This window comes from Leptonychotes weddellii, chromosome 7 (assembly GCF_054177405.1).
Source record: "Leptonychotes weddellii isolate Sample4059 chromosome 7, ASM5417740v2, whole genome shotgun sequence".
Classification (NCBI taxonomy): Eukaryota; Metazoa; Chordata; class Mammalia; order Carnivora; family Phocidae; genus Leptonychotes; species Leptonychotes weddellii.
In genome coordinates, this window is record NC_138375.1 from 54,104,809 (window position 1) to 54,122,220 (window position 17,412).

The following is a 17,412-nucleotide window of genomic DNA, read 5'->3' on the forward strand; positions in this document are numbered from 1 at the left end:
GCCTGCATGGAGCTTATCCTCCATGGAGGCAAGCAGGCAAGTGGTGGTGGTGAAGAATGAAGTATTCACACAGGGAGCCCTCAGTCACTGTGATAGTCTGCTTTAACGTTGTGAGGAGTGCACAGCATTCTTTAAAGAAATTCACTAAATAAGTGACCTCCCTTCCATAGTATTCCTCCAATGCCTGACATCACATTTGGGGGTATCTCTTGACCTGTGTGGCAAAGTAGCAGAATGATATAGCATGACCTTATTGTTGAGTAATTTTGTCAGATCATAGAGGCATTTAAAATAGATTTTTTATTTTAAAAACCTTCCAATTAATCTGGCCTTGCTCCCAGGCACTTGTGAAATGAGTCAGGTATGTGTCTCGCCAAGAGCAAATTTAGGTGAAGATGTGACCAGGTGAGGGAGACAAAGGAAAGCTGGGGCCCAGGCCTCATCCTGCAGGGCATTTATGGGACTGCTGGGGAGGAAGGAAGGAGAGCAGGACAAGCTGTGGGGGTGGAATGGAGGGGGCTGCTGAGGGCAGAGAGGTGCCACCAGGTAGGCAGTCACCGTGATCAGTGTCCACTAGAGCCCTTGTTCCCTCCTTTGCTCTTCTGTTCCTCTGGTTCATGCCTCTTTAATGTCTTTTCCTTTTTCTCATATGTAAAATATGAATAATAATAGTCTGTACCAAGTGAACTAATCCATGTGAAGAATTTAGCGCAGTGCCTCACCCTTAGGAAGTGCTCAATAATATATTAAACTTTTATTATCCAACTTTTCTCACTATGTGGCAATATGTAATTTACCTGCTGGCCTGCCTCATGATTTCTCTGGGAATGGGGACTGGCCTTACTCATATTTATCTACCCTGCAGTGCCTGGCATGCGGTAGGTGCTCAACAAATTGTATTTGTCTTTATGAAGATGCTGGGTTTTTTTCCCTTCAAAATGCTTATGAAGCTCTAGAAGAAAATTATGGTACTGTATAACAATAGCTAGCATTTATTTAGTGTTTACTATGTGCTAGGCACTGTGCTGGTTGCTTTGCATGCATTATTTGCTTGTAGGACCACCTTATGGGGCTAATATCATTTTACTAATGAGAAAACTGAGCCATAGAGAGACTAAGAAACTTAGCCAAAGCCACCCAAATGGTAAGTGTCAGAGCAGAGTTTGGAACCCACACAATCTTACCTAAATTTCTGTATTGCCTTAAAGAGGTAGGGAAGAAATCAGGAGGATGCCTGTGAATGTGGCTCAGAGGAGCCGGAAGTGGCCAAGGCATAGAAAACAAAACGGGCCTGGTGTGCCTGGAAACCCACCACCCCTGGATTCTAAAGTGAATCTTCCTGCTATCTTTCCAAGCCTGAGGATGCCTTGGTTAGATTCTGCTCCCCTGAGCTGCTGGCCTGAGGTTGGCATCTCCATTTTAGGCTGGGGCTTTATGTACCTGCATGGAAGAGGAGGTGCAAAGCATTGTACTCGCCATATGGGGCCCCATTTGCATTTAGTGAGTGCTCAGCTGTGCACAGTGTCTCCTTAATGAATCACATGCAAGCAGAACATCGCTATATTTATCCAAGCACTGGGAGCTGGAGTGCTTGCTGTGCTTGGGCTCACATGCCCCAGAACAGCGCCTCGCAGGTTGTTCCAGTTTTCCTTGTGGTCAGGGCCTTCGGGCCCTTCAGTAATTCCTTCCCTGGCAGGATCAGCTGGTTTCTGAAGCATCTTTCTAGGCATGCTGAAGCCAAAAAAAATGTTTCCCTCCTGAAGCTATAAGAGACCAAGTGCTAAAAAAGAACCTTGAAACCACATCTGCCATGCCCTTGACTTCAAGGCCACACTTAAAGCCTTGCAGATAGATGAAGCATTTTTTTTTTCTTTTCTCTTCCAGCTTCTCAGGAGAGGCCCTACAGTGCTGAATGGGCCCCATCATCAGTTTATTTCTTGCATGTAATCTAAAACCCTTATGTATTTTATTTGCCTTAGTCACTCCTTCCTGGAAATACTCCTTTTATTTATATGTGCTCAGATGAGAGAGCTTCCCAGTATGATCACTTCTGTGCTTGGGAATCAACAACGACAATAAGAATAGTAGCTGATATTTACTTAACACTTATTAGGTGCCAGCTATAATATTAAACACTTGAAAGACATTATCTCACTTTTTCCTACCTCAAAATCACCCTTTGAGTGAGCATTATATCTCCATTTTGTCAGTAAGGAAGGTAAAGAGTCCAAGGCTGCGCAGTCAGTATACAGAGGAGTCTGGCTAGAGAGCAAAGCCCTTTACACTAAATAGCTGTTTGCACCACTTCTCCCGCCCAACTGCGTTCAATTTCTCCAGCTCTTCTTCCCATTTCTACCAAGTAAAACCCCAGGCTTAAAAACTCTCTCTCTCTCTCTCTCTCTCACACACACACACACACACACACACACACACACACACACGCACACACACGACCACACCCACATTTGCTAAGTAAGACTGCAACAACTTTGCTTAATGATGTAGTTACTGTTAAATGCAAGCCATTTCCCTATAGAACTGGTTTTTTAATCTTTGGTGAAACTTAGGCAGGTGTAGAATATTTTTCCTTCCCTGGACTAGAGTGTGATGTTTAGGTACTTCACTTGTGACATGAGTAATAGGGAGTAGTTTGGATCCTCACTGAGGCAGATGTCCCTGAGCTTGGCCTCCTGGGATCCGTGTCTTCTGCCCTCCCCTGTTAGAGTCTCAGAGCACAGAAGGAGAAGAGTGCCAAGTTCTGGTTCAAGCCATAGCATTGGCACAGTCTGTGACTAGAGCAAATCAGATTTTTCTTAGTGGTAGAAATTAAATTCAGTTTCTTATAAAGTTTAAAGTTGAGTGCATAGCCCGGACTTGGTCTCATAGCCTAAATATCTCTTTTCTTTCCTACCTCAGTCAAATAACATTTAAAAGATGTCAGTGAAGCCAAGTCACTTGCCCACTCTGGCCCTCGGTTTCTTCTGTATAATGGGAAGCATGGGCTAGATGTTCACTGGCCTTCCCCATAGCTCTTGGTTTAGAACTCCAGGGGGCAGCAGGAAGAAACCCACCCCAACCTGCAGAGCTCTGACCAGACAGGGTTGCAACAAATCCAACCAGAGCTAGTTTAAGAAAAAAAGGAATTTATTGGAAAGATACTTGTGCAGCTCATACAATCCAAAAAGAGTTAAAAAACCACACAGAGAGGTTGGGAACCAGGGCAACCTCAGGGATCTCTTTATCAGGAGTTCATGAACATTCCCCTGGAGTGCTGCCATTAAGATGAACCCCAATAGGGGCACCTGGGTGGCTCAGATGGTTGGGCGTCTGCCTTCGGCTCAGGTCATGATCCCAGGGTCCTGGGATCGAGCCCCACATCGGGCTCCTGGCTCAGCGAGGAGCCTGCTTCTCCCTCTCCCTCTGCCTCTCTCCCTGCTCATGCTCTCTCTCTCTCTCTCTGTATCTCTGTGTCTCAAATGCATAAATAAAATCTTAAAAAAAAAAAAGATGAACCCCAATAAAGCCCATTTTTATGTTTCTGTGTTAAAAAAAATACAAATTCCAGGGAGAGAGCCACCAAAAGACCATTCAGTTATGGAAGGTGGGGGGTGGGTAGGGTAAAACAATAGGAAAAAGCTGCTGAAGGCCATTCTCGTAGGCTTCACAAGTGGTTCCCAAGAAGAGGACCGGGTGGGAATCCTACCCCCTTCCCCATGCAAATACACTAATAAGTATGCCTTACAGAGAAAGTCCGTATGTATGTAAATAATGATGACTCTATCATGGGCAGCCATGTCTGGGTGTTAAATGTTGAGTGGGAAACACTATAGACCATAATAGGGATTGTGAGATCGCTTAGTAGACGTTTTCAGGCAGCTGTGGCTAGTGGAAAGAGTAACAGATTTCAAGGCAAAAGGCTTGGGGGATGGACCATCCATTAGCTTAGCTTTGGGCACAAAGAAAAACTAAACAATGTCATCTCTTGGGGAAACCACCACCACTTTGAATTAGGATCCTGCCTTCCTCTCTACCAGATCTGGTCTCATAGTTTGAACTTTGATGGGCTTTGGGCAAGTTTCAACCTCTTGGGAGTTTTCTGTGTCCTTATCTCTGAAGTGGGAATGATAGTAATATTCCTATAATTACCAACAAAACGACAGTTAACATTTGTTGGCACAAGGCATATGCTGAGCACTTCACGTGTGAGCTAGTCTCTTCACAGTACTTGGGCACAGTGCTGTTATGGCCTAAGTTTTGTAGATGAGGAACCGGGGCTTGTGGGAATGAAGAGAGGCAGTAAAGCATGGAGCAAAGTGCTGCACAAAGTGATCGAGAGGGTGGGCCCAGGAGCCGGATGGCCAGGTATGAGTGGCTCTAACACTTCCGGGTGTGGAGTCCTTGGGCATGTTGCTTGAGTTTGATCACTCTGTAAAATGGGGATAATGATAGGGCCCACCATAGTGTGGTCGTGAGGGTAAATGATTTAGTACGTATGCAGACAGTGCCTGGGGCCGAGCAGTGTGCAACAACATCTGCTGTCATTAATAAGGTTTTCCGTTAGTACGGGGCAAAGTGGAGGTTGGAGACCCAGAGCTGATGGACTCTAAAACACATTGTCTATGGCTGACATCTCTGTGCTGACAGGACAAGAAGGCTCAGAAGGGAGGAGTTTAAGAGAGGGGCGAGGGCACAAGGGAGGGAGAAGGAGAGAGAGCTGCTTCAGGACTCTTGGCTCCTCTCACAGTTTGTCTCTATGACCTTGAACTAGATACCCAGAAAGTCAGAGCAATCACTGGGTCCTTGTAATTGATTGGAACATTCAGTACGGGCTTTCTCTTAAGCTTCTGACCTCAGGGGGGCTTTAGGAAGCTGTCAGTTAGGAAAAAAGAGAAGAGAGGCAGAGAGTGACTAACATACAGAGAGAAAGATGGAGTCAGAAAGAAGAAAAGCAGAGATGAACATAGTGACCCAGAGAGACAGAGAGTAAATAATACTCACAAGCAGATAAGCAGACACATGTTTAAAGACAGAGAAAGGCAATAGAAGAGAAGCAGAATGAAGAGAAAAGAGGGGTGGGGGATGGGTGGGAATTCAGTGCAGACAGCACGTGATGGACTGCCCTTTCTGTGGTTGATGGAGCAAACAGACCAGTAAAGTGCTGACAGCTTTATCTAAGGAAAGCACCTTCCCCCACAGCCGCAGCAAGTGGTGTCTGACTGTGGAGGGCAGTGACAGGGACGCTCCTTATCTGAACTGGAGACAGGAGCACTCTTCTCTGTATTTCACGCAGGATGCCACAGATTAGCCTGAAGATTTTTCACGGTCGGTGATAAAGCCTTGTTTGGAGAGGCCTAGGGCTGAACGACACTCCAAGGCCGGGCCAGGAGGGCCATAAGCCTTAGGAACCTGGAGACAAATTTTATATGAGGGGATGGTTTCTATAAAAAGTTGCATGTATATATTCGTGCTGGCCTTGAAAATCTCTGCAAGAATATCCATCCAAATGTTAATAATCCCTAATCTCGAGGTAGGATTAATGAGGAGTCTCACTTTGTAAGTAATGTGTTTCTGTTATGTTGGCATTTTTGACAGTAACAATATAGGGCCTTTATAAAAAAGAGGAACAAAGTTTCAACTAGGTGATAAGCACACTCCTTGAAATGAGAGGGCCGGGGACACAGTGGCCCCTGACATGGAACAGGCAAGTACATATTTGTCTGATAAGCAGGCAATGGCTAAGTGGAAGGGCGGTAGACTTGAAAATATTTCTCCTTGATTCTTCCCAGAGACTTTGGAAATCTGGTGACCACAATCTCCCTTCTGATTCTTGCAGAAGGGTGAAATTATGAATGTCTCCTCGGCTTGGACGAGTTTCATTCCTTTGAGATTCTTCAGGGTTTAAAAAAAAAGGCAGGAGTCAGTGGGAGGGTATCTGTCCTGTGCGTGGACAGAGGTTTTCCTGCGAGTGAGTGATGGCTGGAAACACTGCTGGCTCAGCACCCCGGCGCTGAAGTCCCTGTCTCCCACCCCTCACTCTTAATCTTAAATGAAGTTTGTGGCTGCACACACTTTCAAAGGTATTGCCTATAGGCTTGAGAAATGACCCAGATGTGTCTTCTTTCAGGCTTTATGAAGGCAAAGAACAGATGGAGTTTGAAGAATCCATGAGACGGCTCTTTGAATCCATCAACAACCTGATGAAAAGTCAATATAAAACAACCATCCTTTTGCAGGTTGGTTTACGCTACAAAAAAAAAAAAAAAAAAATCTCTTTTCCTTTGGTCATCCGATAAATACCAGCATGGTGAGATGATGTCTACGTTTGCTTGAATATGTAACCCTGTCTTAATTGAAGGCCTGGGCTGGCCACATGGTACAAGGATCATGAACACCAAGGAAAGCACATTTATTGTTTGTTTCCTGTGAGGGTAACAGTGCCTCTTTTTAAATAACTCTGAAGCTTTTGCTACCTGGAAGGAAATAGGTCAAACCTGATCCACTTCTAATGGTGACAGTGGTGGGGCGTCTGGATGGCTGAGTCAGTTAAGTGTCCAACTCTTGATCTCAGCTGGCATCCTGATCTCAGGGTTGTGAGTTCGGACCCCGCAATGAGTTCGGACCCCACGTAGCATGGAGCCTGCTTAAAAAGAAAAATAATGACGGTAACAGCGGTTAAGGTGGCAGTCTCTTAAATCCTCTACTTTTGATTCTCAGCACCATAAGCTCAGATCCCCTTTTGGGGTTAGAGTCTCCTCAATAAACAGGAAATACTTTGGAGAGAGGTCCTCTAATTTATGGTTCATGATGCTAATGTACAAACTCTATAGATCTTTGAGAAACCTTGAGTCCCACCCCAAGTTTGAGCAAGAGTTTAGCAGCAGAGAGGCTGAATGAAGAGGCTGTTTCAGGGAAGACTTCCTAACTTTCACAGGATTGACTGGTAAGTGTGCAGGAAGGGCTGCCTCATGCCATATGAATAGGAAACAAATGCATTTATTGAAACCAGCGAGTTAACACAGATTGCTTGTTCTTCTTTTGATCAGAGTTATCCTTTTAGTTGCTAATTTAAGTATCTGCCGTGCCTGAGATCACCCAGCCACAGGCTGGAATGGGTGAGGTGCTAGTGTCCAGTTAGAACGGAGGTGAGGAGGCAGAAGCAGAAGTCTGTCTAGGCAGCGTCCACTGTTGATGCCATGGGTTCCCAACTTTGCACATCAGAATCTCTTGGGGATCTTTAATAAATTCTGATGCCTGGTTACCGCCACCAGACATTCTAATCTAATCAGTATGGAGTGTGACCAGGGTAAGGGGAGTTTAAAAAACTCCCTGGTGTGAAGCAAAGTTCAGGAATCACTCTGCTAGTTGCTTCTTTTGATTGAACAAATGTTGGCGACCTCTGTGTGTGTGTGTGTGTTTGCATGTGTATGTGTGTGTGTGTGTGTGTGTGTGTAGAGGGGGGCTTTGTCTAGTTCACCAATGTATCCTCAGCACTTTGAACAGTCCTGATACATAGCTGATGCTTAATAAATATCTGTTGAATGAATGACTCTCAGGATAGGTGTGCAGATCTCCGTTTCATAGATGAGGACATTGAAGCTCAGAGTTGATACCACTTTGTCAGGCTCCACTGCAGTCAAGGGTATGGCTGGCGTCCAGATCTCCTCCTGCCTGGCTCTGAAGACCGTGCTCTGAGCTGCTACATTACCCTGTTCTTTACACTATACATTTAGCACCTGCTGGAGATAAGACTGTTTTCTTCAGGATGAGTCTTACTGTTTTCACCTTCCCTCCCCTGTTGTTGTTGTTGTTGTTTTAAGTCTTCCCTCATCCTTTTACGAACCTTCATTATTTTACAACAAAGGGAATAACAGGAGGAGGGGACAGCATGAAGAAATGTGATAAGAGCTGGAGCCTGTCACCCTGCCTGTATCATATTAGAAGCAGCTGAGCTTCCAGGGAGAGGTGTGAGGTTGTTCTGTGAGGGCTGAGGTTGACTGGTTGCAAAGGGAGAGGCTGCAGCATGGAGTCAGTTCTGAAATAGCTCCAAGGAAGCTGAAGTACGAAAGCAGAAATGCCAGACAAATGAAGGAAGACAGTTGGTGGGGAGGAGAAAGGAGCAGATGCTTCAGAGAGATAGAGGTGCCAGGAGAGAGACAGACCACTGACCTTGAGAAAGCCGGAGGGAGGCAGCTCTCATAGAGCCACTTTTTCTAATTTCAGCACCTATTTCCCGGTGATGAGCTACATGTACCTTGGGGGAAGGGACAAAGGGACAGAGGGAATAAGAAAGGGCAGAAAGAAAGGAGGAGAAAGAAAGGAAGCTACAAAGCAAAGAGGAGCCGGTGAGCATCGTGGCACTGAGGAGACATGGATGTTCTTCTTGCTCAGCTGTATGACCGTAGGCTCGTCATTTAACTTTTCACAGTCTGTTTCCTCATCTGTAAGACTTCACTGTGATCAAATAAACACAGTCTATGAAAGAGCAGATTGTAAAATGCAATGCAAATGCAGAGAACTAATGTGATTATTATGGTCTGGGTATAAGCCTTTTTACTCAAGTTCTTACTGTCTGGGAAACTATGTTAGAAATGCTTTATTTTCCCTGGGATTTGGGCCAGGTTATGCTGGTTTCTCCTCATGGATTTCCACCCGAGAGTCTTCAAAAGGGACTTCATCTCCTTTTTAATTTGCTCTGAGGGCCAAATTTAGCTTCCAGGATTTACATAAAATCAATAATACTTTCTACCTATGTCTATGGTTGCTGAAAATTTGTCAAAGAAGGATATAGCCTTATCCAAATATGGGAAGCAACAACCTTTGAAGATTTAATGCCGTTTTAAGGTGTGATGTGTGGTTTGATGAGGGGAGAGGGGTCAAGGCCGTGTAATGTTAGCAAGCTCCATACAAGGAATCTTCTTGAACTTTGGCATTTGCTACTGGAGAGAGACCTCGGTGGGAATTAGGCATCCACACTTGGGCATGTAACATTGGGCAAATTGCTTCAGTTTTCTGGACCTCTGTTTATCCTTTTATGAAATGGAAAGCCTAATGTCTAATTTAGAGGAAATATTGAGAAGATTAAATAAAGCAATGTATATAAAGGGAGAAATATAGGGCCTATTACATATTTCAATTTAAATAGTTTTTAGCCATTTATACCTCTCCCTTCTTTACCTCATCATTAAAACAGAAGTTTTTGGAGCATTTTCCTAGAGTAGGAGGGGATATTTATATTCCTAACCTCGTCACATGAGGCTGAACAGTTTTAGGACGATTGGTTATTCAGCTAGATCAGGAAACATAAATACAAATTTCAGGGAGAATAAACCCACAAGAACTGACTGTATGGGGAAAAAAAAAAGGGATGACAAATAGTATAGGATGACTGGAGTCCTGATTCTGAGCCTGCATGGGGTATAGTGGGAGAGAGTGCTGTGATCTATTAGTAGTGTCTGCCATAAGTTTTGGGTAAGAACGCCAATGAGTGCAACTTTACACCTCCAGCTGGGTAGCAGCTGATGGTGGAAACCCTCATTCATGCCTGCTTTAATTTAGCGTTGAGCAGATCTGGTTCAATCAATTTCGGCTGTGTCCATTGTGAGTTCTGGGATCTCATCAAGTTATTTCTCATTTCTAAGACTCATCCAGTGTTTGTGAATTGCTTCCTGTGGTTTCCTTATTGTTCAGAGTTGGCATGACAGCAGCTCGCTCAAAACTATGGAGAATTAAAAACCAGCAATTCAAAGAAGGTAGAAGATCATTAAAAATGCCTTCCATTGATTGAGTACCTACCATGTGCCAGGCATGAAGCTGGGCTCTTCACATACAGTGTTTTTCATCCTTCCAGAGATTTGCAAGGAATCACTGTCTTCAGTGTCCACAGGAGGCTCATAAAGTTAAATAATTCATCCCAAACTATACCTATCCACAGTGGTGGAGCTAGGATTTGAAAGTACCCAGGTCTCTTGACTCCAAAGTTAGTGTTCTCCCCACCACAAGGAATGGATTAGGACAGGGGTTTCCATGTATTTTCAGTAACAGGCCATAAGCTTAGAAGTCCCTGTGTGTGCCAGCCCTGTGAGCATTTTTGATAAAACTGATGGTAAGTTGAGAGGATCAAAATCAGACATGAGTGAACTGGATGTAGCTCAAATGTGAGGAAAGGGCATTTGGTGACATTAGGCAGACCCATTTGTCCCATTCTCCTTTAGGTCCAGGGTTCATCACACTGCTCCAATTTGATGGTATGAGTGAAAATAAATGAACAGCATGTATTGAATGGTATGCTCCCTTGGCCACTATGATTGTCATACATGGTAATAATGCCACTAGAGTGTCCAGAAGGGCAGAGTCTGTCTTTTGTATCCCCAGTATCTGAACCAGCGGCTGCCACTTAGTAGGTACTCGAATATTTTTTGGCTAAACAAATGAAACAATGAATACCAGCTTCCGCTATTTTGTGTTTTAGCATTTATTATGTATCACACATTAGGCTGAAAGCTTCACATATATTGTTAGCTCATTTGATTTTTATAACAACCTTATTAGGCAAATACTCTTCTTATCTCTACTTTACAGATGAGGAAATGGAAGCTTAGCAAGGCTGAGTAACTTAACCACAACTAAGAAGGGGCAGGTCTGGGATTTGAATCCAGACTGTGTAAGTCCAGAGTTTGTGCTCCTAATCACCACTGAACAAAGCATAGTTTCATGAAAGACCCAAGTCTTTCCTGCAGAATGTCAAATGGATAAGTAATAAGCAACAGTAAGCAATAATAAAGAAGGATAGATGTTCAGTCCATAGTCATGAAGGCAAGCTAATTAAGGATGCCTTTTTCTTTCCTCTCTTTTTGTTGTTTATTGGTATAAATTGTTCAGGTGTCCAACTAAAGGAAGAAAGTAGTCTATTCTTGCGAAGGGGCCCCCAGGCTGTAGGCTGAATTCCCAAAGTAGGAGAAATGAAACTTACTATTTAAATTGTCCCTTTCTCAACCATATACCCCATACTTAGGGGTAATGTTTGGGGAGGATGGATTCAGTGGTGGGGAGGATGAAATTTGTTTCAGTGAGGCTGTTGTAGGCATACTGATAACTAACATTTAATCTTCACGTTGGCCTTAAATTAGGTAGCTTTGTTTCCTTCATTCTCCTGGTGAGAAAAGGAGAACACAGAGAGTTAACCTGCTCAAGGCAACATAGATAAAAGTGATCCACAGGGACTTGACTCAGACAGTCAGCCTCTCCAGCCAGCCATTTGGAAACAATGAACTCCCCTGCCCCCACCAAGCCATGGGGGCCAGCATAATGTTGGCTTACACAAAGTATGGATACATATGTATTCTGGAATGTGTTGGTCTGTCTTTCCTTCTCTTTCCCTGAAAGATTGGTGAGGAGGCTGACTGTCCTGAGAGAGCTGCGTGTATTGTCCTTAGGGACGGCGCCATATCTCTAAGGAAGCTGTCCTCTTCTGGTCATGCTGTGGTGCATTTCTATGACATTGTCCAGTTTCCATGGACCTTGACCATCCAGTGCTTGGTGAAAATAAAAGGACTGAAAATTGGTGGGATGGAAATACCGTCTGTGCTCTTGAATGAGGAAGATGTCTAGAGCTCTTGTAAAACCTTGCATCACCACAAGACATGCTCTTTTTGGCTAAAATTCTGTCTACTGGCATTTGTGCAGTTCACTCTTACTCCGTTTGGAGGGGGAGGGAGCCTGGAAACAAAGAACAAATCCCCTTTGAGTTTGAGGGAGTGTTTGGTTTGATTTTTGTTGTTATTTTTAAATAGTTGTTGTTTTCTAGCAGCCCAGGATTATCAATTCTGGGGAAGTCCATCTGGATAACAATCATCTCAAGTGTCCTCCCATGACTTACCCCTGGGTCAGTGAAACCAATGTTGCTTGGTTTGGATCTGGCTCTCTTCTTGAGGTTGAAACTAGCCTTTGAGAGGGGTCCAGAGTTGGTGATTAATCTGGGAAATCCTCTCTTGGTGCCACATGGTAAGCTAATTACTAAGTTGACAAATGTTTTCCTGGTGTCCATTCTTACAAACCCTGATACATGTGGTGAGGAAGATCCTTAACTGAGGAGATGTCAGAAAAACTGTACCTTCTTTTCAAAAATTATCCTCATAAAGAGGAGAAAGTTCTTTTTCTCCTTCTTTCCCCAAATCAGCCTTCTTTCCCCTATTGAAACCTTTCCTTAAAGCAGGGTGGGCAGTAGCCAGACACACTGGCTAGGGCCAAGTTGGACAGAATCAGGTACAAATTCTTACTATGCTGCATCTTAGCTGTGTGGCTTCTGGCAAATTACTTCATGTCTCTGTGCCATAGTTTCCTTGCTGGTAAAATGGGATGACAGGATCTATTCATAGAGTGGTTGTAAAGTGCAGTGAGGTCATGCATGTAAAGCATTTGACACGCTTAAAGTTTCCAATAATGGTTGTTATTTTAAAACCCTATAATTAATAATCCTATTATTTACCTTTATATACATACACATACATAAACTTATCTGTGTATGTTTTTCTTAAATATTATATATAATATAGGAACATATACTATGGAATGAAAATAGTAACATGACAATATTATTTTATGTATAAAAGTAGTATTAATGAGAGTAAAAATTACATCAGCAGTAAAGCAACTTAGTTCCCAAGAGGCCAGTAGGTCTAGAAAGCCAAGCTGTTTCTAGTTTCCAGGCCTTAGAAACATGCAACAAATGGAGGTCCCCAGGGGGTCTTATGGCTGAGCTGCTCTGCCTTCTGGGGGAGCTTGCTGGTTGCACCTGCTGAACCTACCTGCTATCACTCCACTCACGTGGGTAAGAGCCGTGTGAAGGGGAGAACTATGGACAGGAGCCCTGGGGCCAGTGCTTCAGACTTTCTGGGTCAGAGGTGGGACAGCCCTGGGACAGCCCTGTCCTTGTTGGAAAAGAAAACCACAGACCTGCCACTTCACTGTGAGGCCACCTGGACCAGATGGAGGTTTAATATTCTCCAGTTGAGTTGATAACACCCTCTGAGTCTCGGGGTGACAGCTACTTAGTTTGTTTTACTTATTGCCAGCCCAGAGCTGAGAAGCTGGGAAGATTGGCTCCTTCTGGAACAGCCCTTGTCCCAGCCCCGTCGAACCCCTCCTCACTATCCGCTGAAGCATTTAAGCGTGTGTGTCAGTGTAGGAGTCCTGGTGACTGCTGTCTGGCAGCATGACCTCAAAGCCCTGGGATGGCATGCAGCCCGCCTGTGAAAGCCAGTAACTTGCTGTGGACAATGAAGTCCCGGCTTTCCCAACTTGCTGAGGGCTCAATTTCTGTTTTTGTCCTCTCCCTTTGGTCTTAATTCTGATGAGTACATATCATACTTTGTCCAGGTGCTGGGGAGGGAGGGCAGGTGGTTGAGAGATGGAATAAGGTGAAATTCAGCACACGCACCTTGGGGGGCCTACTATGTGCTGGTCATTACAATAGATACACGATAGACTTTATTTCACATTACTCCCCTTTCCCCCACGTGAAGATGCTGAGGCTCAGGGTGTGAAGAAATGGGCCTTGGCCCATGCAGGTGCTCGGTGGAGCACTGTGGTTCTTGCCCAGGTCCCCTGGGGCCCAGAGCTCTATGTTCATTGGTCTAAGAGTGAATGGAGAAACAGTTTGCTGGGAGTGTTTGGACCAGTCTTTTTTAGGGCATATGCCTCGGCATAGAGCATATCTTTAGAATTTAGACATGGTAAATAGGTATTCCAATTGAGAAAGTGCAGCCTGCTGATGTGTTTGATTTGACTAGCACAGTGTTAGAACAGGTAAACAAGAATGACTCAATTCTTTTTTTTTTTTTTTTTTTTTAAAGATTTTATTTATTTGACAGAGACACAACGAGAGAGGGAACACAAGCAGGGGGAGTGGGAGAGGGAGAAGCAGGCTTCCCATGGAGCATCGAGCCCGATGCGGGGCTCGATCCCAGGACCCTGGGATCATGACCTGAGCCGAAGGCAGTCGCTCAACCAACTGAGCCACCCAGGCGCCCCAAGAATGACTCAATTCTTTAGAGAGAGTGTGGGTTCCACGCACCTCCTTACTTCCCACGGGCCCAGACTCATCCCATTCATTCTTTTCTTTTGCTTGCCCAGCCTTTCAGGCTTCTGTTTTTGCTACATCTGTTTGGTGCTTCCTGATAAAAATGGCCCCTGACCAACTAGGTTGGAATGCACTGGATACTGTAACTGCTTAGAAGAATGTTACAGTGTGTCTTAGCATATTAAAATTCTGAGAAGTTCTGTAATTAAAAGAAAAAAAAAGGTCACTGGTTTATTTTTTCTTAAACCAGAGTTTCCCCGAATTATTTTATTGCAAAGCGCCTTTTACCTCACAGGATACCTACCTAACATCAAAGAACAAGGGTGTCTCAATAGAGCATCAGCTTTGGAATCTTGTTATCTCTTGTCATCTTGATTTGAAAGAATAAAAAATAAATTCCTAGACACAAAATCCAATAACTATAAAATCTGACAAATCTGACAACATACAGATTAAAGTTCTTCTGTGCAGTGAAAGATATGGTAAACAAAGCTAAAAGACAAGCAGTAAACAATAGGACAAGCAAGAGGAAATTCTTCCAAATCGTGTTACTGCAAAGTGGTAAATTTTCTATGAAAACAGTATTTCCTTTGTAGGACTGACATAAGGTTTAACAAGATAATCTATTAGGTGTTTGATGTCTGCCCCACTGAAAGTTCTCAGAGGATAGTCATAATTATTATTTATGTTAACTAGAAGCTCAGTTGTATATGGTTAGAAATAAGATTTTCTTGGGCGCCTGGGTGGCTCAGTTGGTTGGGCGACTGCCTTCGGCTCAGGTCATGATCCCGGGGTCCTGGGATCGAGTCCCACATCGGGCTCCCAGCTCGGCGGGGAGCCTGCCTCTCCCTCTGACCCTCTCCTCTCTCATGCTGTTTCTCTCTCGCTCGCTCTCCAATAAATAAATAAATAAAATCTTAAAAAAAAAAAAAGAAATAAGATTTTCTTTAAGAAAGAAATTTTCAATATTTTTATTTTGATCTGATTACAAAAGGGTGATTGATACATGTTGACTATGGAACACTTAGAATATAAAGAAAAATAAAAAAGAAGAATTTTAAATGCATCCTTCCACTAGATGCTTAGGTATTATTTTCCAGCCATGTGGCCTATAACTCCTTCTGTAGTAGCTGTAGGTACTCTGCTGCTTTGCAAAGGATGCTGTGATGCAGGGGATTGGGTGGGTCTCATACCTCTGAATGCATCAGTCAATTTACACAGAGGAAAGAAACAGGCCACCACAATGCGTAGCTAGTACACTAACCCAGCTAGTGATCAAAAACATGCCCACCATTGTTGACAAATTGGCCAGGGAGAGAAAATATGAATAACTCAGTCCAAGCTGTCCTTGCCGCCCACAAAACAATTCAAACACACCATCCATCTCCCAATAATGATTGAAGTTACCATTTAGCGGGTACCCAAAACATGCCTGGCTCTCTGTTGGATGGCTCATGCATGTGATTTTTAATTTTTCCAATCAAAATAGGTATTATTTTCCCTATTTTACAGTTAAGGACATTGAAACATCAGAGAGGTTAAGTGTTTTGTCCAAAACCACATGGTTACTAGGAGTAAAACCAAAATTTGACAGCAGGTGTCTAACTTTGAAGTCTGTGATCATCATATACATTACTGCCTCCTTGAAGATACAAGAAGTTGTGGCTCACTTTTGTCATCACAGAAGTGCATGCTAATGTTTCAGTGTGCATACGGAGTCTTGAACCTCTGCAGGAGTCAGGGTCATTTTCCCTTGATCCCTCTCATGTTGCAAAGTATCCTTACCATGTGGAGTTGTTGGATGTGGGCATCCCTCATGTTGGTTTCACTTTCCACCTAGGTGGCGGCTTTGAAATACATCCCATCTGTCCTCCATGATGTGGAAACCGTCTTCGATGCAAAGTTACTCAGGTGAGAGCTCACCATGTACTTTCCTGGGCTCTGGTGGCAGGCGAGGGGTTCTGAGGGAGGGAGAGGAGTGCTTTTGTGGGGGATTCTGCATGGGTACTCAGAGCTGGGGTGGGGAGGGCACATGGTTAGGAACTTGGTGTACATGGTTAGGAACTTGGTGTAGGGCTTCCATTGTCAGATTTTTACATTCCGGTTTTTATTTTGCCAGACTTTGGTGAAAACCAACATAAAATAAACATATGACACAAATGATACAGAATGCAAACATGTGGGTTAAAGAGCTGATAGTTGGTGTGAATGTTGCCATCTCATTTGGGCTTGAAGTTTATTTTGGGGTCCCAGTCTGTGTCCTGTATGGACTGTAGAGAGCAACCTCCAGTCACTTACAGGAATAATAGAGAGATAGGCTCCCTTTTGCCTTCTTCTTTACCCCATTTCTCTCATGAGATGAACACATTAGTTTAAAGTAATTGTGCTGTTAGAATAGAGGCCTCTACACCAGATATGGCCTTTCCTTCTTTTTCCTAAATTCATTTAAGTTCCAAGATAACATATAGAAGATTTTATTTTTTTATTATTATTATTTTTAAAGATTTTATTTGTTTATTTGCTAGAGAGAGTGACAGTACAAGCAGGGGGAGTGGCAGGCAGAGGGAGAAGCAGGCTCCCCACCGAACAAGGAGCCTGATGTGGGACTCGATCCCAGGACCCTGGGATCATGACCTGAGCCGAAGGCAGATGCTTAACCAACTGAGCCACCCAGGCATCCCAATTTTAAAAACTTTTTCTATTGAGATGTTTTTAGATCCAGAAAAGAGTTGCAAAGATACTGTACATATGCCTTTCACCCAACTTCCCCTAATAAGTTCAAACTTTACTTAGCTATGGCATAGTCATCAAAACCGAGATGTGAACATCACTATAATTCTATTCACTGCACTCCAGACATGATTTGGATCTTGTCAGTGTTTTCAACTCATGGCCTTTTTGTCTTCATACCAAGATTTCTGCTGGCTTCTTTTCATCCTGCTAGTCTCAAACTAAACGGTATCTTCTCAGAGGAGCTACCGCTGAATACTGTAAATCAATTCAGTTCCTCCCCAGCCCCTGCACCATTACATTCTAATACAAATCCCTATTTCTTGTCTTCATTGCACGTGTCCTCTCCTATTGATTTGTTTGCCTCTGTGTTGCGTGCCGACCTCCATGAGAATGTAAGTTCCTTGCCGACTGGGACCACGTCTGTTCCTGTTGTATGCCCACTGTTGTGCACATTGCCTGTCACACATCAAATAGATGCTTAACAAGTACTTGAAGGAATGAGTGAACACAGTGAGCTGATTTTGGAAAGCTTGACAGGGGCTATAATTCTGTTTCAGTGGTGTTTTTATGTTCACTCTATCGGGGAAGAACTATCTCCTTTA

At 43.7% G+C, this 17,412-nt stretch overlaps 1 protein-coding gene across 1 annotated transcript in view; it reads left to right on the forward strand.

Moving 5' to 3' along the window:
* The window catches only part of DOCK2 (dedicator of cytokinesis 2), a 386,690-nt gene that overhangs the window by 84,188 nt on the left and 285,090 nt on the right, over positions 1–17,412 (forward strand). Inside the window, exons 20-21 of the mRNA XM_081825805.1 lie at positions 6,125–6,233; positions 15,918–15,988. Of these exons, the coding sequence (XP_081681931.1) occupies positions 6,125–6,233; positions 15,918–15,988 (180 nt within the window). The remainder of the gene's footprint in view (positions 1–6,124; positions 6,234–15,917; positions 15,989–17,412) is intronic.